At 45.8% G+C, this 22,754-nt stretch overlaps 1 protein-coding gene across 2 annotated transcripts; it reads right to left on the reverse strand.

Annotated features, from left to right (window-relative positions):
* Positions 1 to 260: 260 nt before the first annotated feature.
* NNMT (nicotinamide N-methyltransferase) lies at positions 261 to 21,518 on the reverse strand. 2 transcript variants are annotated; one of them, XM_084893919.1, is made up of 3 exons: positions 21,206 to 21,518; positions 20,139 to 20,491; positions 261 to 1,883 (listed from the first exon to the last, which is right to left on the reverse strand). In XM_084893919.1, exons 2-3 carry the CDS (start codon positions 20,162 to 20,164, stop codon positions 1,457 to 1,459), a joined length of 453 nt encoding a protein of 150 aa, XP_084750045.1. In that variant the 5' UTR covers positions 20,165 to 20,491; positions 21,206 to 21,518; the 3' UTR covers positions 261 to 1,456. The 2 variants fall into 2 exon arrangements, with proteins under 2 accessions (XP_084750045.1, XP_084750044.1); XM_084893918.1 differs by having other exon boundaries at positions 20,284 to 20,491; positions 21,206 to 21,469.
* Between the last annotated feature and the right edge of the window lie 1,236 nt (positions 21,519 to 22,754).

Below are 22,754 nucleotides of genomic sequence, written 5' to 3' on the forward strand. Positions count from 1 at the left end.
TTCTGAAAGGGAAAGAATAGCTGAGGGTTCTTACAATAAAAAGTATATTCTTGAGGAAAATCAGTTCTACATTCCTAGCCCCTGAATTGGTTCAAAGTGGTCATTGTCAGATGTGTGGTGGCAATCAGCAGATATCCAGTGGCCTAGACCTGGGAACATTTTCTTGTTGACGTCATTCAGCTGGTTACCCAGAGGTTTGCTGCATGCCCCGTCATTAACACACGATGTACTGGTTTGCCTCCAGGTATTGACACAGAGTGGAAAGTTCAAAAGTTTATTCCCCAGAGTCATTTAAAGCAAAAATAATCATTTCCCTATGCCTCAGCCCACTTGAAGTTAATCATTTTGCAGCTTGACTCCACCTGACTTCTCTACTCTCTTCCTCACAGGTCACGCATACAGTCGCTGTCACACTAATTCAACTCTGGCATTACAGCACAAAAACAGCCACAGACAACATGTAAATGCATGGTCATGTCTCAGTAAGATCTTACAACACAGGCAGCAGGTTGGCTCTGGCTCACGGGCCCTAGTTTGTCAACCTCTGTTTTAGAGCATTGTGGGTGATGGTTCCTAGGAAGAGAGAGAGCGTAGGCATGCCGTCAGGATGTAAGCTACCTCTGAGGAGATACTTGGCCGAGAGCTATGCCAGCAGAACCCTCTCGGGAGGCGGGCTCTGAAGACGGCTTCTAACGCAGCTGTAATTAGCGCCTGCAATCACGCTTGCTAACTGCTAAGCCTCTCTTCAGGTGGGTGTGCTGAGGGAAGTAAGAGAAGAGCCTGATTCATCCTTGGGGCCCAGGAGCAAAGCAACAGTTGTTCCCTGACCCCAGAGGTTGTGGTGGCACCAGGGGACCCCGCTGAAGATGGGGTCTCTAGGGAAGGCAAGAGTTGAAGAGGAGAAGTCTGTATGTAGATGAGGAGGAAGCAGGCCCCAAGGAAATGAATGCTGAATAACTTCAGACATTTGCTCTGTAGGGAGGTGTGGGCGTGAGCCTTCATAAGCAAGATGCTTAAGGAACATTGCATTTTCTTTTATAATCACAGGGAGTGAAGACGAGGCACAGGGTAGGTGGTCAACCAGTTGCCTCTAGGTTTACTGACGGCTACAACCTTGTCCTAGAGCCAGTGTTTCCCAAAGTGTGGTACGCGTACCCCAGGGGTACGGGAAGAGTTTGGTGGGGGTACGCATTGCACCGGAGTTTGGTGGGGATATGCACTGCACCGTGCTTAGCTGCGCCTAATTCTACGTTCTCATGAGTACGAGGGGTACTCAGGGTTACGAAAATTATAGGAGGGGTTCACATATGTCAAAAGTTTGGGAAACACTGTAAGACAAACGCTCAGCACCCCAGCCATTAGCCTCCACTCAGCATAGTGACCACAACGATTAGAACCAAGGACTGACGTCAACTGGGTAAGTCAAGGCAGGGCCTTCAGTTGCGGTCACAAGGTGTCACGCAGATCTGCTCAGCTTCTGTCCCACCAGGAAGAACAGGCCTTCGTTGTTGGCCACGGTGTAACTTTGCGAGATCACATCAAACTGCTGGATGGCATAGCCGGCCTCTCTCACAGCGGCCTCGATTGTCTCCCGGTCCAGGGAGAGGCTGGAGAACCTCTGCTCCCCAATCATGTAGTAACTGCTCTTCAGGGCGTCCACGAGCACCAGATGGCCCCCCGGCTTGAGCAGGCTGCTGAGGTTCCTGAGGGCTGTGCGGTAGGTGGGGAGGTCCGGGCAGGCGGCGTCCAGGCACAGCGTGCTGAGCAGGCAGTCTGCCAGGGGCAGGGAGGCGGCACCCAGCGGCCGGCTCTGGGTCACGTCGCACTTCAGGACCTGCTTGACTGCCCGCCTCAGTTTCTCCTCCTTCTCTGGCCCCTTCACTCTGAAACACAAAAACCAACCAACATTGTGCCACCTCCTTCGTGGGGACCGCCGGTCTCTGCTCGGGGCTGAAAACCTCAGTGTTGTCCCAGGAGTTGTATCTTTATGGAAGGAGAAATGAGAAACCTTTCTATAGTTCATTTTATTTAGTTTACAGGGGAGAGCAGTCCCCCACGATCACAAAGATGCAGTCGAGTTTCCCCAGGTGGGGAAATCACAGGGGTCAGCACATCCAGAGTGCCTCGTCCTGGGAAAACACCTTTGTGATCATGGTACCCCCCTCTCGCTCCTCCCACCTCCCGCCAGGTAAGTATGATGAGAAGCCATTTTTGTATCTGAATTGTATCTGGATACGTTCCCCTGTGCTGGGCTGAATCTCTTCATGTGGAAATGATAATGAAAATACCTAGCTGCCCACTTCTGCACTGGCCTGCCCCCATGAAATTACTCTTCCTCCACTGCTTAAACCAGCACCTGGCTCGTTGATTATCATTTATTAACCGGAGGGGATCCTCAGTCTGACCTGCCCCTTCTCACAATACAGGACCCCTCAGGGGCGGGAGGCAACCTGGCAATCAGGAGAAGGTGACGCCCCATCACACCTCTGCTGCCTCCACTGCTGGCAGCACAAGCCTCAGCTGGTCCTGGTTACCTGAGCATCAGGCGACCTTGGGGGGCTGGAAGGTTGAGGGGACTGGGGAACTCTGGAGGCAGGTGCCCCAGCAGGGCTGAGGGGACTAGGCACTACCATCTTTAAGGGGGTGACAGTCAATTAGCATATTCCCCCCTTATTGGCTGTGGGCACCGCCATCTTTGTGATGGTGTGAGGGTCAATTAGCATATTCCTTCTTTATTAGATAAGATTATTATTTATTTATTATTTATTATTACTCTTGCCCCCTCTACCAAATTGCAAGGTATACCCATCTGACCCACACATATCAGGCAACAATGGGTTTAAAATGCTGAAATGGTGTTTTGTAGTAGCAGCTGGTTAATGAGGGGAGTGTGGTCATCCATAGACGTTTTTAGAAACTCTTAATCACTATCACACCACTGTGGCCAGGGCCTCTCTAGAGAGGAGAAAACTACTAATTGCCCTTCTCAGGCTCCAAAGCAGATTGCAGTAGAGAGTGTGTTTCTAAAGCAGATCTTTTTCTCATGGGCCTTGCTAGGAGTCCTGTCCTCCTCTGCCAAGTCAGTGGGGTTTCTTGAGAGAAAATCAGTCAATGTCGGGAGCAGAGGAGGCAAGGGCAGGAGGTGGAATAGAGTGCTTGGGTCCTCTTATAAATGGTTAAGGAAGGAAGGAACAAGCTGGTAAATTAAAAAAAAACACGTATAGAATGCATGAGAGAAAACGGAGACACAGACAAAGGAGGAAGAGGAAGCAACAAATCAGAGACGTAAGAGAAGGGAAGGAGTGAGGGTGCAAAATGCCCAGGAGGCCTCGGAGCCTGAATAATGGGAGCGATGATGGGGTACCCAGCCTCTGAGGAAGCTGATTGGTGAAGCACCGGGGTACGAATCCAGGCTTCCATGCAGAGAACAGTCTCTTGGCTCCAGGAGAGAGCAGTCACGTGGCCAATAGGCTTGGTGGAGACAGCAGAGGATGGCCCGACATCAGAGCAGGGGAGAGAGAGCGAGGAAAAGTCAATGGTTTAAATGAAACGTGGAGGTTTACCTCCCGGTGGAGTGATCTGAGATAATAGCCATCAGTTGTGGACATCCTATTTAAATATTTAGTTTAAATCTTAAGCCTGCCTCATATAATCAGTTTTTGCAACATCCTTTATATTTATTATAATTTTCCGTTTAAGAAACTTAGCAATAAACATATGAGAAGATGCTTCCCATCCTTGACCATCAAGAAAATGCAAATCAAACTCTGAGTTACCACTTCACACCCACTAGGATGTCTATAATAAAAAAGACAGGAAATAGCAAGTGTTGGAAGGTAGTGGGGAAGCTGGAACCTACAGAGCTGCTGGTGAGACTGTGAAATGGTTCAGCTGCTCTGGAAAACAGTCTGGAAGTTCCTCAAAGATTAAACCTAGAGTTACCACATGACCCAGGCATTCCACTCATGGGTTTTTACTAAAGAGAAATGAAAAATACGGTCACACAAAAACTTCTACATAAGTATTTACAGCAGCACTATTCATAATCGCCAAAGATAGAAACAACTCAAGCGTCCATCAGCTTGTGGATAGATAAATAAAATGTGGTCTAGTGATACAATGGACTATTATTCAGTGATAAAAAAGGAATAAACAATTGATAAGTGCTACAATATGGAAGAACCTTAAACACATTATGCCAAGTAAGAGAAAGCCAGGCACAAAAGGCCACATGTTATATGGTTCCAATTACAGGAAATGAGCAGGAAGGCAAAGCAAAGCAGACCGGTGGCTGCCAGGCACTGAGTGGATGGGGGATGGGTGTGACGGCTAATGCACAGGGTGTTTGAGGGAGCCATGAAAACGTTCTAAGATTGTGTTGAAGTGTGAATGTACTAATAGCTACAGAACTGCACACTTTAAATGGGTGAATGGTATGCTATGTGAATTTTATCTCAGTAAAGCTGTTAAATCTAAAAGAGAGAGAGAGAGAGAGAGAGAGAGAGAGAGAGAGAGAGAGAGAGAGAGGTTGATAGAGACTCAGAGAGAGATAGATTAGCAAGTTATTGGTTTCAGGGAATTCCTACCAACCAATAAACTGGTACACACAGGGAAGGATTACCTTTGATTGGGTGAAAGTGGTAGGAGGGTGACCAATCTCTCCTGATTGATCTGGACTCTCTGGCTTTCTCACTGAAAACCCAGGTCCTGGGAACCCCTCTCAGCCCAGGTCAAAGCAGGACCCTTAGTCATTCTAAACGTGGGGAAATCAGTCACAAAGCTGCCAGCTGCTCTGATAGAATGTGGAGGTGTTCTTTGACAGGCCATTTTAAGAATAAAAAAAACAAACCCACACACAATAATTCAACATAATGGAAGTCTTGTGTGAAACATGAATTTGAATTGGTAAATTAACATAGAATAAAAAATTTCAAGTACCCTAATGGATAACTTACACAGAAAGCTTAAGAAGTGACCCGCAGTGGAGTTTGAAGGTGTTAAAAGGTGATCTTCCCTCCTGGGGACGTTTGGGGGATGTGTATCTAAGTGGTTGCTGCAGAGCAGGCCGGGCCTCTGTGGCCTTTTAAAGACACAGTCACCACTCGCTGCTCAGGTGGGGATGGCAATTGTTCCCAAACTGTGAGGCACGCTGTGAAGTCTAGAAAGCTCACAGAGAATGTGGCAATTTGAGAGGGAAATTCGTTCAAAACAGCCACTCTTGTGGATGTTTGCTTGTCCTTGGACGGATAGCAAACATCGGTGAACTCCGTTGCCAAGGCAGCTGAGTAAAGATTACACCTCAGGGCTCCTCGGGGCGGCGAGTTCGCCTGCAGGGAAATGGACTCGCAATTACCACTCAGCCTCACACGCGGCTCATGGGGCGCGTGATAAACACACACAGGAAAGCCGTGTGCAGCTTTACAGAAAGCCAACAGCGGTGTGACCGCTCCTCTAGCTCTGAAGAAGGACTCTCAAATGGATCAATATGCAAAAAGGGCAGCGATTTCCCCTGTAAACTTGCCGCCTCTAAAAGCCGGAGGGAGCGGGGAGGGGGTGGACAGATAGAGCAGCCCCCTTAGGAAGAATGCTTTGAGGCAGGTCTTCCCACACCGAGCATCCATCCGGACATCTGGAGGAGGCCTTCCTGCCCCGTCTGCTAGGCAGGTGGCCCATCAGAATCCCCCACCTCCCACCCCCAAGCTGTTTTCTATGGCACTCTCCTCTCTGAGCCCCACCCCAGAGGTTCCACCTGGGCCTCCCGAGGGAGAGCCATCAGACGGGTAAAGGAAATGAAAAGCTAAATAAGCTTGGATGTCAATGTAAGGATCATAAGAACAAGGAACAATCGTTGGTAAACGTTCGGTGCGGCCAGCTGGGTCGGGTGAAGGCAGTTTCTGGGAGAGCGTCTGCAGGGAGGGCGCAGGCAGTCAGCATTTTACAGGGATCTTTTGAACCTCTCTAGGTGCCACGAAGAGCTCATGCAATGATCCTCCAGGAAAATGAAAGGTCAAAGCTGTGGCAAGTGCTAGGCAGGGGAGGGACCCGGCGCCATGGAGGAATGTCAGGAGCTCGACTTGGTCCGAGTATCAGCAATGCTCCTGCACAAAGGGCCAGGCCAGCCTGGACGGAGAGGCTGCAGAAAGGAGCGCTGACTAGGCCCAGCGAGTGCGGAGCGAGGAGAATATTCCAGTAAGAGAGCAGAGCAAGAGCAAAGGCTCGCACTGCAAAGCCTGCGTGCAGAGGCGGAGGGAACAATGGAGTAAAGGCAGGCAGGCGGGGTCCCAGCCCAGAGGAGGCAGGGCTTAGGGACCACGCTAAGAAGTGTGCTTTTTGTCCCGAAAGCCGTGGGAAGTCACTAAGGCACATGTGTCAAACACAAGGCCCGCGGGCCAAATCCAGCCCGCCAGGCCTTGCAATGTGGCCCGCACCACGCTGTCATCACTGCACTCCGCTGTCAGTTTATGACATTGTCAGTTTATGACTGTTCAGTAAACCATTCGGCCCGCGATTTAGGCTGGATTTTAGATTTTGGCCCCTTCTCTGATTGAGTTCGACACCCCTACACTAAGGGATGCTAAGGAAGGGAGTGATGCAAACAGACTCACATCTTGAGTTCATTATATTAGGAGGGGAGTGGAGGTGGAGGCCAGTTGGGAGGGAGAGGATAACAGCTTAGACCAGGGTGATGGGAGACGCTGGGAGAAAGACACTGGTTCCAGAGCGGAGGCAGTCACACGGAGCGCGGTGCTGGGCCCGGAGCATGACTGCGAGGGAGAAGGCAAGGTTGGCTTCCAGGCCGTGGTTTGTCCACGTCTATGATGGTGCCGCTGGAGGAGATCGGAACACCAGCAATGATCTGGGGAGGATCCTAGCTCGACTGGAGCACATTGGGCTTGAAACGCCCTGAGATGCGAGTAGGATGTGTACAAGCGGAAGGAGGTGGCCAGGTGGAGGCTCTCACCCTGCCCTGCGAATTTCCCCAAGAGGTCGTGCCCGGAGCACCATGGGAGAGAAGGGCAGTCTTACACAGGCAGGAACTTCCCCAGGGACCCCGGAAACCACCGTCAGGACCATCAGCATCCTGATGTGGAGGAAGAACATCAGCCTTTACCAGGCAGGAGAGCAGAGGTGCTTTAGAATCGAGGCGTTTCACTGGTTTAGGAAACAGATTTGGCACAACTTGTCCACCTGGGACCACAGACGAACATCTTTCCAAGCAGATTGGAAATCTGTGTGGAGAGAACATTTACTTCAAAGAAACACCACCTCCGCAGGCGTGAGCTTGCGCCTGGCAAATACAGGGGTACACGGGGAAGCTGCTCTGGGGAGGCGACGGGGTGGGGCTTGGCCTCCCCAACCTCGGGCTGCCCTGAGGGCTGAGAAGGCAGCTGGCAGAGCACACCTGGTTCTCACCCCACCTACCAGCTACCCTCGTGCACCTGCTGGGAAGCTCTGCTCCAGACACGGGGGGCCCCCCAAAGTAAGAGGCTTACAGTCCCCTGCAGACCTTGCGAAAACGGAGACCCTGATTTTGCAGATAGGGAGTGGGGACCAGGAGTCTGCGTTTCTAACCAGCTCCCAGGCGATGTGGGCGCTGATAGGCTGGGGCCACAAGGCAATGTGTTCCAAGCTCCAGGAGCGGCGGTTAATTAGTGCTCTTTCTAGGAGTTCGCAAGGTAAAACCTCATTTTTCTCGGTTCATGCTTGAGTAATTAGTTCTGTGTTAGTATTTGACATTCTCACTTGATAAATGAGTAGTGTGAAAAAAGAATTTGGTACCCAGTGTCTTATAACTTTTAGGGTAGTTATAAAAATGAGCAGTATTGAAATGTATGAGTCGCACTCCAAAGACAGGGGAACGGGAGACAGCTCAAATTGTCTTCGGAGGCAGTCAGGATAAGAAATAGCTTCTGATAAAAAGGAAATACTCTCAGGAGAAATAGGTTGTGGGTTGATAGAGGTATTTGAAGATTCAAGGAAGACATAAGTTGAATGGGATCACTATCATTCTCAAAATAGTTGAAGCCGCAGGATCTAGCACAAGGATAAGAGTGAGAAGGCAGAATTCCTGCCAGAATGTAGTTCTTCAGTCTAACAAAGCAATTGGGAAGGAACTGTGTCTTAAGAGCCCGTTGTTACAAGCTGCTGATTCTGCATGAGATAAGTAATGTTTTTAGTACCCTGCCAGACGTTAAGGGTTCATTTCTGAATGAGAAGGAAAGGCTTGTGATGGCTAGAGAAATTAAGAAAGTTATCGAAGCCTTCTTGATAAATGATTTGGACCTCAGAAAGGTGTGTTGTCTGACTCCTTTTTTTTTTTTTTTTTTACAAACTTTCTCTGAAATGCTATAAATTCTGGAAAATTCTTTGTTTCTATATTATCCAAATCCTTATAGCTACAGTTATTTTTCTAGTTAATACTAATTTAATTCTTGGGACACACAATTAATACAAAAGTTTTAAATTATTTTTATTTTGAAGAAGATATCTTCAATTTGAAGGCTATAGCTGGCATAAAATTCTAGGGGGTTTTACAAGTTAAAAATGGCATTTGAAAGCAGCCTCTTTTTTAGAGAGAGAAGAAGAGAGGGGGGGGGGGGAATCCATGTAAGAATGAAACATCCATCAGCTGCCTCCTGTATGGCCTCTGCTAGGGATCAAGCCCAAAACCCTGGCATCTGCCCTGACCAGGAATCAAACTGGCAACCTTTCAGTGTACAGGATGACGCTGAGCCACACTGACTAAGACTTTTTCAACTTTCTACTAAATGCCAGGGAAACATGGAGCAATATTTAAGCAGTATTGAACAATTTTACTTCGTTACTCATGTGAAGGGTAGTAAAAATCTATTCCTATATTTGCATGAACTTAGAAAATATGTCACTATGTGTGTTTCTTTTTTAAATTATTATTATTATTATTATTTTAAATATATATTTTATTGATTTTTTACATAGAGGAAGGAGAGGGATAGAGAGTCAGAAACATCGATGAGAGAGAAACATCCATCAGCTGCCTCTTGCACACCCCTTACTGGGGATGTGCCCACAACCAAGGTACATGCCCTTGACCGGAATCGAACCTGGGACCCTTGATTCCACAGGCTGCCACTCTTATCCACGGAGCCAAACAGGTTAGGGCATTATTATTATTTTTAATCCTCACAGAAGGATATTTTTTCTGTTGATTTTTTTTTAGAGAAAGTGGAGGAGAGGGAGAATTGGGGGGTGTTGGGGAAGGGGAGCACACACACACACATTGGTTGTCTCCTGTTTGTACCCCAGCTGAGGATCTAGCCTGCCGCTGAGGCACGTGCCCTTGACTGGGAATCGATCCCAAGACCCTTCAGTCTGAGGGCCGACCACTGAGCCAAACTGCAGGGCACTATGTGTACTTTTGGAAAAAAAATTATTAGAAAACTAATTGAATGAGAGCTGAATCAGAATAAAGAATTTGAACAATTAGAAAAATCATATAAAGTGATCATAAACTAGGTCTACATAATTGCAAATATAATTACAAAACAAATGTCCAAAATGATCTTGAAAGAAAATATAAAAATAATATTTTGAATAACAATATTTGAATTTAAAATCCCCAATTTTAGGAATAAACATTGGGAAAAGATTTGCCAGAAAAACTTTGGGAGTCAAAATTGGTTAATTTCCTCATAGTACAGGAAGGAAAAATTATTGGTTCTTACCTGATATTAATAAACTGAGAGAATTTGTCTTCAGCAGAACTGCGTTATAAGAAATACTAAAAGAAGTCCTTTGGGTGAAGGGGAACGATACCAGATAGAAGCCTAGATCTGCAGAAAGGAATGAAGAATACTAGACAGGATAGAAATATATACTGACTTATGTGGATATACTTAAAACTGCTGAACTTAAAGATAGTTAGGATGATAAATAAAGTGATAAAAAACCAAATGCACTACTGTCTGCTTAAAGCAAAAATAACATTTATCTAACAGTTTCTCTGTGTTAGATAATCTGGGCACAGATTAGCTGAGTGCCTCTGGTGCAAGATATTGTAGTGTTATAGTATATATCCAATAAAATATATGACAACATGTGCATATAGATGGTAGAGTGGGTTAAAAGAATTATACTGTTTAATATCTTACTTTGTTCATGAGTTAATAGATATATTAAATATATAGCATGTAATTTCTAGAAAAATCACATGTACATGCACACAAAACACAAAACACCAAGAAGTCAAAAGAAGAGCTAAAATTCAATAGAAAAGATAAGGAATACTAAAAATATGTATACTTATATTAAATAGAACACTAAAAATTATCCCATTCACCAAAGAGAAGCAGAAACAAAGGCATAAATGAATAACAAACAGATGAAACAAATAGAAAATATGTACCAGGATGGTAGACTTAGACTACCACTAATTGTATCAAATGTAAATCAGCTAAACAATCCAATTAAAGGCAGATGTTGTCAGATTGGATTGAAAAGCAAGACCTACAACATTGTTACTTGCAAGAAAAACCACTTGAGGTATAAAGACAGACATGTTGAAAACAAAAGGGTGGGAAAACACACACCATGTAAATTAGTTATCTGTTCTGTATAATAAACTACCCCCAAACTCAGCAATTTAAAATGACATTTACCTGACAGTTCCTCTGTGTTAGATACCTGGGCACAGATTGGCTGAGAGCCTCTAGTGCAAGGTCTCTCATGAGGCTGCAGGGTGTTAGCCATATCTTCAGACTCATCTAAAAGCCCAGCAGGGCCAAAACTGGTTTGGCTCAGTGGACAGAGCGTTGGCCTGCAGGGTCCTAAGTTCAATTCCAGTCAAGAGCATGCACCTTGGTTGCGGGCACATACCGGATAGGGGGTATGCAAGAGGTGGGTGATCAATGTTTCTCTCTCATCAATGTTTCTGACTTTCTATCCCTCTCCCTTCCTCTCTGTAAAAAATCAATTAAAAAAAAACTTTAAAAAAATAAAATAAAATAAAAGCCCAGTGGGGAGGAAATTCGCTTCCAAGATCACTCCACAGCACATGGGAGTGAGAGTAAGAGAGAGCACCCCATAAGGGAAGCTGTGGTCTTTTATGACCTAACACAGAACTGCTGACCCATCATTCTGCTGCATTGTGTTTGTTAGAATCAATCAGTAAATCCAATAGACAGTCAAGTGGAGAGAGATCAACAAAAGTTTGAAAACTTGAGGTGAGGTTTATTGGGATTCATCTTGGAGGCTACCTACAAGCCACACAGATACCAAGCATGAGATGGTTGCTGTGGCCACATTAATATCTAAGTAGATTTCAAGACAAAGTATATTACTGGATGAAAATGGAGATATTTCATAATGACAAAGTAGTCAATTCATCAAGAAGATATAATAATCCTAAAAATGTATGCAGTTATTACAAAGCTCCAAAGTACAAGAAGTAAATGTTGATTCATCTTGGGGAGCAAGAGATAAATTCACAATCATAGTTTGAAATTTTAACATCTCTCTGTAATTGATTAAAAATCATGCAGAGAATTTGAACAATGCTATCATACTACCTGATTTAATTGATATTTATAGAAACTAAACCGAGACCTGGTCAATATGCATTCTTTTCCATGTAGAAAGCACATAGATCGTTCACCAACATAGACTATGTGCTGATCATAAAATAAATCTGACTACAAGAAAATTTTTTAAAAATATAATTTTATTGATTACAGAGAGGAAGGGAGAGGGAGAGAAAGATAGAAACTTAATTGATGAGAGAGAATCATCATGCCCCACAATGGGGACTGAGCCTGCAATTCTGGCATGTGTCCTGACTGGGAATTGAACTGTGATCTCCCTGGTTCATAGGTCAACACTCAACCACTGAGCTACCCTGACTACAACAAAATTTCATTAGAAACCAATAATAACAAGATATCTAGAAAAAATAGAAATTTTGAAAATTAAGCAACACAATCTGAAATAATTTATGGTCAAAGAAATTAGAATTTCTAACAAAGAAAATTTTCTAACAAAGAAAGTTAGAAAATATGCTGAATTGAATAATAAAAACATGACCTATAAAAAATTATGGGATATAACTAAAACAATGCTAAAGGAAAATTACAGCTTTACATACCTACATTAAAAGAAAGAAATGTGTGGAAATCAATGGTATAAGATTCTATTTAAGAAGCTAGGGAAAAAGAGCACATTAAAACTAAATTAAATGAAAGAAAATAAGAACAGAAATTAATACAATATAAAATGGAGAATCAAGAAAATCAACAAAGCCAAGCCCAGCTGGAGTGGCACAGTGGTGGATCATCGACCTATAAACCAGGAGGTCACAGTATGATTCTCTGTCAGGGCACATGCTGGGTTGTGGGGTTGACCTTTAGTGTAGGATGTGCATGAGGCAGCTGACCAATGATTCACTCTCATCTTTAATATCTCTCCTTCTCCCTTCCTTTCTGAAATCAATAAAATTATATGTTTTAAAAGAAAATTACAGAGGCAAAAATTGGACCTTTGAAAAGATTAATAAAATTTACTGATCTACAGCAAGATTTACCCAGATTAAAAAAAAAAAAAAAAGACAATAGCCAATTTTAAGAATGAAAGAGGGAAGATTACTACAGAAGATACAGATTAATTTAAAGGTTAATAAAGGAATATGTTAAAATTAAAAAAAAACCTGTGCCAAAAAAAGTTGACAAGCAGGATGAAAAGAACTAATTTCTTGAAAAATAGTACTTATAAAAACACAAAAGTAGAAATGGAAAATCCAAATAGCCATTAAAGGAATAGTATTCTTAATAAAAATCCTTCACACACATGAAAAGGAACCTCCAAGTTCAGATGGCTGCACCGGTGAATTCTACCAGTCACTTAAGGAAGAAATACAAACTTAAAAATAGAGGGGGTAGAAACACTCTCAGCTTGGTATATGACTCCAGCATCATGCTGATACCACATCTGCCAAACATATTTAAAATTAAAGCTCAATATCTCTCATAAATACAGGTACAAAAAAGGATAACACTTCATGACCAAAGGGTTTAGGTCAACTTGGTTTAAACATTCAAAATCATCCAATGTAATTCACATTTTCAGTATAAAGGAGGAAAATCATATGGGATTATCTCTCAACAAAGAAAAGAAAATTTGATAAAATTCAACATTTGGTTAAAAAGTCCCAAGAAACTAGGACTTATAAGGGAACTTAGTCTGATAAATAATATGCATGAAAAAACCCAGAGCTAACATCATCATTTTTAATGATGAATCATTGAACATGTTTTCCTAACATATTGAAAAAGGCACAGATGTCTGCTCTCATAATTTCTACTCAACACTGTTCTGGAAGTCCTAGTCAGTGTAATAGGCCAGAAAAATAAATGAAAGGTAGAGAGTTGGAATAAAAATATAACTTTTTATTTGCAGATGATAAAAGAATGTAAGTAGAGCCCTAGCCGATTTGGTTCAGTAGATAGAACGCAGGCCTGTGGACTGAAGGGGCCTGGTTTCAATTCTGGTCAAGGGCACATGCCTGGGTTATGGACTTGATCCCTAGTAGAGGTGTGCAGAGGCAGCCAATCTATGATTCTCTATCATCATTGATGTTTCTATCTCTCTCCCTCTCCCTTCCTCTCTAAAATCAATAAAAATATATCATATATATAAAACAAAGGATGTACATAGAACACCCTATGGACCCAGTTGATCTCAGGCTTTCGGCCGAGGGGAGGAGGTGCGGGCCTGGGCACTGTCAGCTGTTCCATGCACAAGGAGCCCAACCTGGTTACTGCTCTCCTGCTCGGGGCTCTCCCACTCAGGAGGTCCAGCCTGAGGCAATGGTGTGCACTCCTGTGCATCCTCATTCCGTTCTGCTCTGGCTCTACAAAAAGCTCCTGGCACCATGCATGCACCCTGTGGTCTCCCCATATGTCAGTTGTAGGTGGCATAGGTGGCCTAGAAAAGCTGCCCACCAATCCAATGATAAAAGCAAAGGCAAGGTAGACTCTAAAGATGCAGACACAAATGGGTACCAAAGAAAGGACCAACAGAAGTCTCTGAGGAGAAGACTAAAGTGACTGTCCCAGAGGACCTCATGGTTTTCACAATGGGCCTGAGAATCTTTGACCTTTTCCCCTCAGGCCAGATATTGGATAGTTTAGATATTTACTGGATACTAATCAGGACATACTTGGTATTTGTATCTAAAATGTATTAGTTATATTTAATGATCTCATTCCCGAGTTCCTTTTTCATTAAATTGGCTTTCATTTCTATTATTGTAGTTTTAATAATTGAACAAATAGGCATTGGTGCCAGTCAACACTTATTAACTCAGCACCCAAACATCTTCCGGGGCCTCTAGCTTTTGAAGTAGGTGCCTCAAATTGGAGTAGAGCGTATTTTTACTGTGAAACAGTGCAGTGAGACTGTGTGGTGAAATGAGGTTTAGGAGATGATAATGACTTTAAACATAAGGTTATAATCACTGCCCAACACAATGGAGCAGCTCATCTACAAGAGTAGTAATTACTGCTTACTGCTCTGGAGAAGACAGCGAAGACAGGAGCTAGAGGACATTTCTTTGAAAAATGGAATACCTCTTACATAAATGTCTAATGTATATTAGAAAATTCTAAAAAAAAAAAAAAAAAAAAAAAAGGAAGAAGCCCCTATGGAATCTACAAAAACACTCATTAATTAATGAAGTCAGCAAGATCACAGGACATGAGGCCAATATACAAAAAATTAATTGTGTTTCTACATAGTAGCCAATGAAGTAAAAATGAAATTAATAAAATAAAACTAAAATACATTTAACAATAGCATTAAAAATGCGATACAAAGGAAAATTTTTAGCAAAATAAAATATGAGAACTACAGAATATTGCTGAGAGAAATGAAGTCCTAAATAAATGGAGAAATAGGCCATGCTCACGCACTGAGAGTCAAAATAGCCATTCTCCTAAACTGATCTGTAAAGTCAAAGAAATCACAACCAAAGTTATAAGGAATTGTACCACCAATGAGTCACCTTGCTTATTTCCACTTGACAATTCATGTTTGCTAACAATAAGACAGTGTAGCAATGATATGTAAAGAAATGAAGATAAAGCGTAGAATGTCCTTGATAGCTCAGAGTTAGCAAACAGTGCAAAGCCTATGGGAGGGTTAAAGAACAGACGTGAGAGTTGGCTTTAGAAGGAAATGAGGACTGGTAACTAGATGGCAGGCAGAGGTAAGTACAAGGACAGGAAAATGAGCATCACTTCAGAGGAAGAGGATGGAAGTAGCACATTTTTAGAGTCATGTGAAGACCACATTACCTTATCTTTTCCCCTGAGATTCAGGACTATTGCCTCAATCCTCCTGCTTTCTGAGTTCAGGAATATGGAAGTCACCATTGATATATGATACAAACGCTTATCCATCCTATTTCAAAAATTCATCTTACAATTATCTACCTCTCTCCAGGTCCTAGTCCAGACCACCATATCTCTTACCTGGATTTAAATGGTCTCCTTTCTGCATCTCTCATTCTCCTCTAAGCCCATCTCATCCATTCTCCACGCAACAGCCAGAGAGATCTTTACAAATGCAAACTGGGTCACAGCACTGTTTTGGTTACACCTCTAATGCATTCCTGTTATATCTGAAGTCACAATCTTTAACTTGGTCTTGAGGACCCAAATGATCTGGCACGGTGAGCCTTCCTGATGTAAGCTCTATGAGATGGCCCTCCTCCATCTCATTTACCATTCTGTCCCAGCACATCATAGGTGATCAATACAGGTGGAAGGAAGGAAGAGAGGAAGGGAAGATAGCAGGGAGGGAAGGAGGGAGGGAGGAAGGAAGGAGGGAGAGAGGGGTCACATGTAAAAGTATCAGTACTTGTTTCTTGAGGGGCCTTGTCTTGCCAGGAAATTAGAGCTCTTTCTAGACCAAATCTTGAGATATGTGAAATAAAAATATATATGCTTTCCCATTGTGAAGGGAAAGGAAAGGCAGAGGATGGGTGCAATACACAAAGTGTGCATTATATGAGCAAATCAAGGGAATACAGGGGAAAATGGACTGGGGAAGGAAGAGAGATTTCATGTAAAAATTAAATCCTTGGGAGGAGGATCCAAGATGGCTGCTCAGGTAGACACCTAACCGCAGCAGCACACAACAATTTCAATGGAATACAACTAAAATGTAGAGTGGACATTGCCCAGAGCTACAGGTAGTCGACTGACTGAAAATTCTACAACAAGAAGGAAAAAGAAAACCAGAAGGAAAATCAGAGGAGCTGAAAAAAAGCCTAAGGTACGGAGACATGCTGCGCGCTCGCACGCACGCGCGCGGAGAGGTCGCAGCCAGAGAGGAGGAGAGGGCTGGGTGCTGCCTGGCGTTCCCTAGCAGGAAGGAAATAAAAGCCCCGGCCTGGGCTGAACCCCAGAATTGGCAGCGCTGAGCCCCAGTTCTGGGCCAGACCCTGGGGACCCAGGCTCAAGCAGAGGGAGATGGGGCTGTGAGGTGGAGTCTTGGGAGAGCAGCGAAAGGCCGAGCCCCTGGAGTCGCGCACATTGCGCGCAAGGGAAGGAATGTTGACCCTGATGCAGGATTGCCCTGGAGGGCAGAAAACAGGAGCTCCGGCCATGCTGGACCCCAGTTTTGACTGCTCTGAACCCCAGTTCTAGGCCAGACCCTGGGGACCCAGGCTCAGGCAGGGGGAGACGGGGCTGTGAGGAGGAATCCCAGGGGAGCGGCGAAAAGCGGAGCCTCCGGAGTCGCGCACATTGCTCTCAGAGGACAGAATGTTGACTCTGATGCTAGACTCCCCTAGTGGGAAGGAGAAAAAAAGCTTTAGACTGGAGGAACGCGACGAGGAGCAGGAGCCCCTGCCGGACACTGGCCAGCCGGGCGCCAGCAAGGAGTCGGGCGACGGGGCCCCCAGGGGGAGGGGTGCCCCTGAGCCTTCGACTGCTGAGCGCGGGCCACAGAGCCGAGGCCGGGGGGCTGCTTCCTGGGCGGTGCCGACCCTGGCAATAGGCTGAAGCAGCACAGGAGCCCGCGGAGAACAAAGGGGTGCCACAGGCCAACCTGCTGAGCTTCCAGGACAAGGAGGAAACCGAAGAAGTTTTCAATGTGAAGAAATCAAGTGAAAGCAAAAGATAGTAAAATTACTTAAGAAAGAATACAAAGAAATCTTGAAAAATCTAAGACTAAGTCAGAACTCAACTCAGCAGCCAACATTGCAACATAAATGCGTTTAAAAAAAAAAGGACAGAATGTTGGAACAGCGGTGGCCAGGTCTAGAGTGGCCAGGCACAAGGCAGTGGCAGCCGGGCCTGGAGCAGCAACAGCCAGGCCCCAGAGCAGCAGCAGCCAGAACCAGAGCAGCAACAGCCAGCACTGGAGCAGCCAGACCTGGAGCAGTGGCAGCCAGGCCTGAGGCGGAGGTGGCCAAGCCCAGGGTGGCCAGTCCAGGAACACCCAGGCCCGGAGTGGCTGGGCCCGGAGAAGCCGGGCCCAGAGCAGCCGGGTCGGGAGCAGCCAGGCCCAGAACAGCAGCAGCCAAGCCCGGAGCATCCAGGCCAGGAGCCGCCAGGCTCGGAGTGGCCAAGCCCGGGGCAGCCGGGCCCAGAGCAGCCGGGTTGGGAGCAGCCAGGCCCAGAGCAGCAGCAACCATGCTTGGAGCAGCCAGGTCGAGAGCGGCCAGGCCTGGAGCAGCCGGGCCCAGAGAAGCCGGGTCGGGAGCAGCCAGGCCCAGAGCAGCAGCTGCTAGGCCGGGAGCGGCCAGGCCCAGAGCGGCCGGGCCCAGAACATCTGGGCCCAGAGCAGCCGGGTTGGGTACGGCCAGGCCCAGAGCAGCAGCAGCCAGGCTGGGAGTGGCCAGGCCCGGAGTGGCCGGGCCTGGAGCAGCCTGGCCCAGAGTAGCCGGGTTGGGAGCAGCCAGGCCCAGAACAGCAGCAGCCAGGCCGGGAGTGGCCAGGCCCGGAGCAGCCAGGTCCAGAGCAGCCGGGTCGGGAGCAGCCAGGCCCAGAGCAGCACCAACCAAGCCCGGAGCAGCCAGGCCAGGAGCGGCCAGGCTCGGAGCGGCCGGGCCCGGAGCAGCTGGGCCCAGAGCAGCTAGTTTGGGTGCGGCCAGGCCTGGAGCAGCAGCAGCCAAGCCCGGAGCAGCCAGGTCGGAAGCAGCAGTGGCCAGATCCGGAACAGCTGGTTGTTGAACGGACCAGAGCAACAGAAGCCAGGCCTGGAGCAGCCAGGCCCGGAACAGCTCGCGCCTCGCCTGCCCCCACCCCAAGGCTGCCTCTCAGACATGGCTGGAAACTTTTGGGGGAACTTGAGGGTCTGCTGAATCAAGTGATTAAGGCTTAGATCTGGATGTGTTGAGTTAGTATAGCGCTGGGGTGTTGATCTGTGAGTGCCTTGTGTGCGGTCTGGATGAGGTTGGTTGATCTATTTGGAAATGTCTTTTGTGTGAAGTGTATCCTTGGGAATGTGGAGGTATTATTGATTTGAGAAAATGCTAAGTAACTGATTTACTATCTGAAAAATTTAAAGTTCTGAAAGTTTAAGGTCTCTTGCCAAAAAGAGGTTTTAAAGCTAACACCTTAATTTTAATGGAGAAAGGGAATGACAAGCCCTTCCCACCCAGAACAGGTAATCCAATTCCAACCAGCAGCTATGTTTAAACAATGTGTCCATTTACACTTGAATGGCTACACCTTTTGATAGCCTAAGGGCAAGTATACATGTAAACAAGTTTGCTCTCAATTCCCAGGGCAGAAAAAAAACAAGGTTTAAAATTATTAGATTTTAAAATTTATTCTTAGAAGTGTAAAAGTTTATTAATTAAAAACAACAACAATAACAACAAAAAAAGGAGATTGAAAAACCTGATGAACAATAATAGCGGTTCATTGTAGTAGAGTCGGCGATATGGGAGGGGAGTGGACTGACTGTTCTCGGGGAAAGGGAGGGAGGAAGAGACTGAACATAAACTGCACCTATGGATGAGGACAATGGGGGGTGGGGAGGGGGTGGAGGGTGGGGTGGGAACCTGGTGGAGGGGGGAAGAAATGAGGAACCTTTGTAATAATATGAACAATAAAGATTGATTTAAAAAAAAATTAAATCCTTGGTAAGGGCAGTGGGGAAAGATAGACATACAAACAAAAAACAATCACAAGAGCAGGAAAAAACGGTAAGTAAACTGAGCGAGCAGAAGACAGGGCCAGCAGGATCCTAGGAAAAACACTAAGTTAGTATTTCTATGCAGTTTGCAAAGGGGTTGTTGGGGTCCCAGCAGTGTGCCTAGCAGCAGACATGATGCTCAGAGAACTGAAGATAGCTGGGCAGCAGAGTGGGGGCACATTAGGACAGAAGCACAAGACAGTGAAACACAGAACTGCCACCTCTGCCTGGTGGACTGTTGCCAATTTCTCATGTGGGGAGAAAGAGTCACTTAAACTAGATTTGTGGCATAAGTTTCCTTGTCGATAAGGTGGTGTCAGATTTTGGTCATTAATTGTGAGTATGTAAAGTTCTCATTTTATGGCCGAAACCGGTTTGGCTCAATGGATAGAGCATCGGCTTGGGGACTGAAAGGTCCCGGGTTCGATTCCGGTTAAGGGCATGTACCTTGGTTGCGGGCACATCCCCTGTAGGGGGTATGCAAGAGGCAGCTGATCGATGACTCTCTCTCATCGATGTTTCTAGCTCTCTATCTCTTTCCCTTCCTCTCTGTACAAAATCAATAAAATATATTAAAAAAAAAAAGTTCTCATTTTATGGATGATGAAGTAACAAGCTCCTTTCAAATAACCCCTTTAGGCTGCAAATCTCAGTTTAAAAAGATAGTCAGCTTGTTGGGGTATCAGCATTAGCCACTCCCACAGCAGAATCCTGTGTGCTAGCAACAGGATGGCACTCAAGGGGGACAGTTCTGACATCCAAGCACTTCTGGTGAGGAGCTGGTTTCACCTCTTGAAGTTGTCCTAAAACAAGGTCCTGAGGTACCTGGCCAGGACACTGAGGCCTAGAAAGCTCTATTCCTCTTGGCTCAGTGTGCATCTCTTCAGCCTGTGCTCTGCTGCATGCACACACCTCCCCCAAATACCCCCCCCCCCCCCCCGCCCCTCAAATACATTTACCTCATTCTTGCTATCTCATTCTCCATTTGGATTTCTCTCTCCTTTGCTTTTCAACTTGGACTCTAAAGATAATTCTTGGTTCTGAAAAACAAATGGCCACCCAAGTCCCCTCAGAAAGCCCAGAAGCAGAGCCCAGTTTTTCTACCTGTTCCCTTCGAGCTCACACACGTAGGTCACTACTGGGGACCAGTCGAAGGCCCCTGGCTCTTTCTTCAGCCACTTCTCTAGCTCTTGCAGATTCTGATCAGTGTAGTCAGAAGCAATGATCGTCTTGAAAGATTCACAAGCAGAGAGGAGCTGATAGATGGTGGGGCCAGAGCCAATGTCAATCAAGAGGTCTCCCTTCACGCCAGCTGGTTGAGAGGAAGGAATGAAGAAGGGGAATTAGGCTTTATATGGTGCCGGTAGAGCTGACTTGCGCTGTCTTTGCCAGCATTAGGATGGAGAGCCCCAGGGAGAGCCCCAAAGACAGACCACCTCTCTCACCACTTAGATCATCATCAGTCACTACTATTCTGTTAAAGTCTTTTTTCCAAACAGATTTTCATTTTCTGTTCCCCCATCAAGAGTGGAGGCATGCTGCTTAAAACTATTAAGGAACACTTTTGGGAAAAGTATTTTTTTTTAAATAATTTGAGTTTATATAATATCTTCATCCAGTTTTTCATATGTTGAGAGATCTTTATCTCATGGATATTCACAAAAGTCCATTGAGTTAGGAACAGAATAAGTATTAGAACCTCCATTTCTTAAGTGGTCAATCACAAGAGTTAAATGGCTGACTCTAGTCACATAGCAAGTCCATGTAGAATCAAGGACAGAACTCCCCTCTGGTTTCCCTTTAGTGTGACCAAACAAGATAATGGATATAAAAGCACTTTGTAAACTGTAAAATATCCATGCCAACATTACTTTCTATCTTAGCTCCATAAGAAGGTGATACCAAAAGGGCTGTTAAATAGCAATGACTAGACTAAAAATCCAGTCATGCCCTGAGACTTATCTATAAAACTCACATTTTGGGGTAGGGAGGGGAGATGGGAGACACAGACAACAGACAAACTTACCCACACAGAATATATTGAAAAGCTTTTTCAGAAGAAGCCTAAGAATCTGGTTTTCTGGGGTGTGTGTGGACCCGAAACTGTAGTATTTTTCTAGGTAATCTCGAGGGTTAAAATGGCTCAGATAGGTGTCCTTGGAGGTGAAGCCAGACTCCATTGTCTCACTCCTATGCCACCTGTCCACTGCCCTGCCTCCCTCTCCTCCAGAAGCCAGGGAGCGCCTGCAGAAACGGTCCTCCTGAGTCTCATGTTTTTAACATTTCTTCTGTCAGGTCAGCCCGCCCCTTAGAGAGAGGTGTTTGGTTAAACACTAACTGAGAGAAATATACCAAAAAAGTTTGGCTGCTCTAGGAAGTGATGAAATTCCTGGCAAATTGGGGAGTGGCAGGGGCAGAGCCATGAGCTGCATGCAATACTGGCCAAGGGGCAAAGTTCAGCTTGGAGGGATTATACACAGGAGAAATCAGCTGAGCTCACGGGGAAATGATTTAACTCATAGAAGAACTACTAGGTCCAGAGAGGTGGGCCCCACAGTGCATCATGCTTCTCTTCTTACAGTGTTTATCCCAGGAAAGAGAATCACAAAGAATGGTTTAAATATAAACATGTTAAAGAAAGGGGAGAAGGACAAGGATAGGAAATGTATTCAGGGCTGAGGAAAGTGGGCTAAAGAAGGAGTCTCAGATGAGGTCTGGAAAAAGGAAAGGTGAAGGAGCAATTTTAAAATCCTGAATGAGGGGGATGTGATGTGGTGATAGACTAGGTGGAAGCTACACTCACCTCCTCCTGGGACCAAACTGGAATTAAAACTAAATTATAGAGTAATCATCCTGAATAACCCACTGAAGGCTAGCTGGAGAGAAGACTTGTAACCACGGATTACAGAAGAAGCTACATGGAGACTGCCACTTACCTGGGCTCCAGCAGAGGGGAGGTGGAGCAGACTAGAATCCCATGAGGAGAGACTGGGGTTTGAGACTCTGGGGAGGGAGCTGAAGGGATAGCTGCCAGGATCTCTGTGCTGGGTCATGCTCCCACTCCGCAAATGCCATCTTTCTGGAGCGGAGCATTCCCCGCTGTGTGGCATCACCCTGGGGGAGAGCAGTAGCCCCACCTCTGGACTCCCTCTCACCCACATTGTGGAGCTTATAGCCTGCTGAGGAGTGCAGCCAGAGGTTCTTTCAGTGACTGAGCCTAACAGGCAGCTAGCGGGTGGAGGTAGGCAGAGGCAGACTTGGGGTGCCTTAGGACTTTTGCTGACCTGCCCCTGGACCTGGCGCTGCTAAAAGCTGGCCTTGGTGTGCAGCTTGGTCCTTCCTGTGCACACCCAAGCCCAGCAGAGGTAACCACAAACTGTGGTTTGCTTGTGGCTCCAACAGGTTGCTGAGGGCCAATCACAGGCAGCATCTTATATTGACCCGCACCAGAGTCTCTCAAAAGAGGCTCAGAATTAACACACCCGCTGGCCACTTTCAGACAACATCACAGCAGCATATCCAAAGGTGTATCTCGGCAGGCAGCAGGCCCTACTGATGTGAATCTGCTTCATGTG

This window comes from Pipistrellus hanaki (genome assembly GCF_964339955.1).
Source record: "Pipistrellus hanaki genome assembly, chromosome: 9".
NCBI lineage: Eukaryota > Metazoa > Chordata > Mammalia > Chiroptera > Vespertilionidae > Pipistrellus > Pipistrellus hanaki.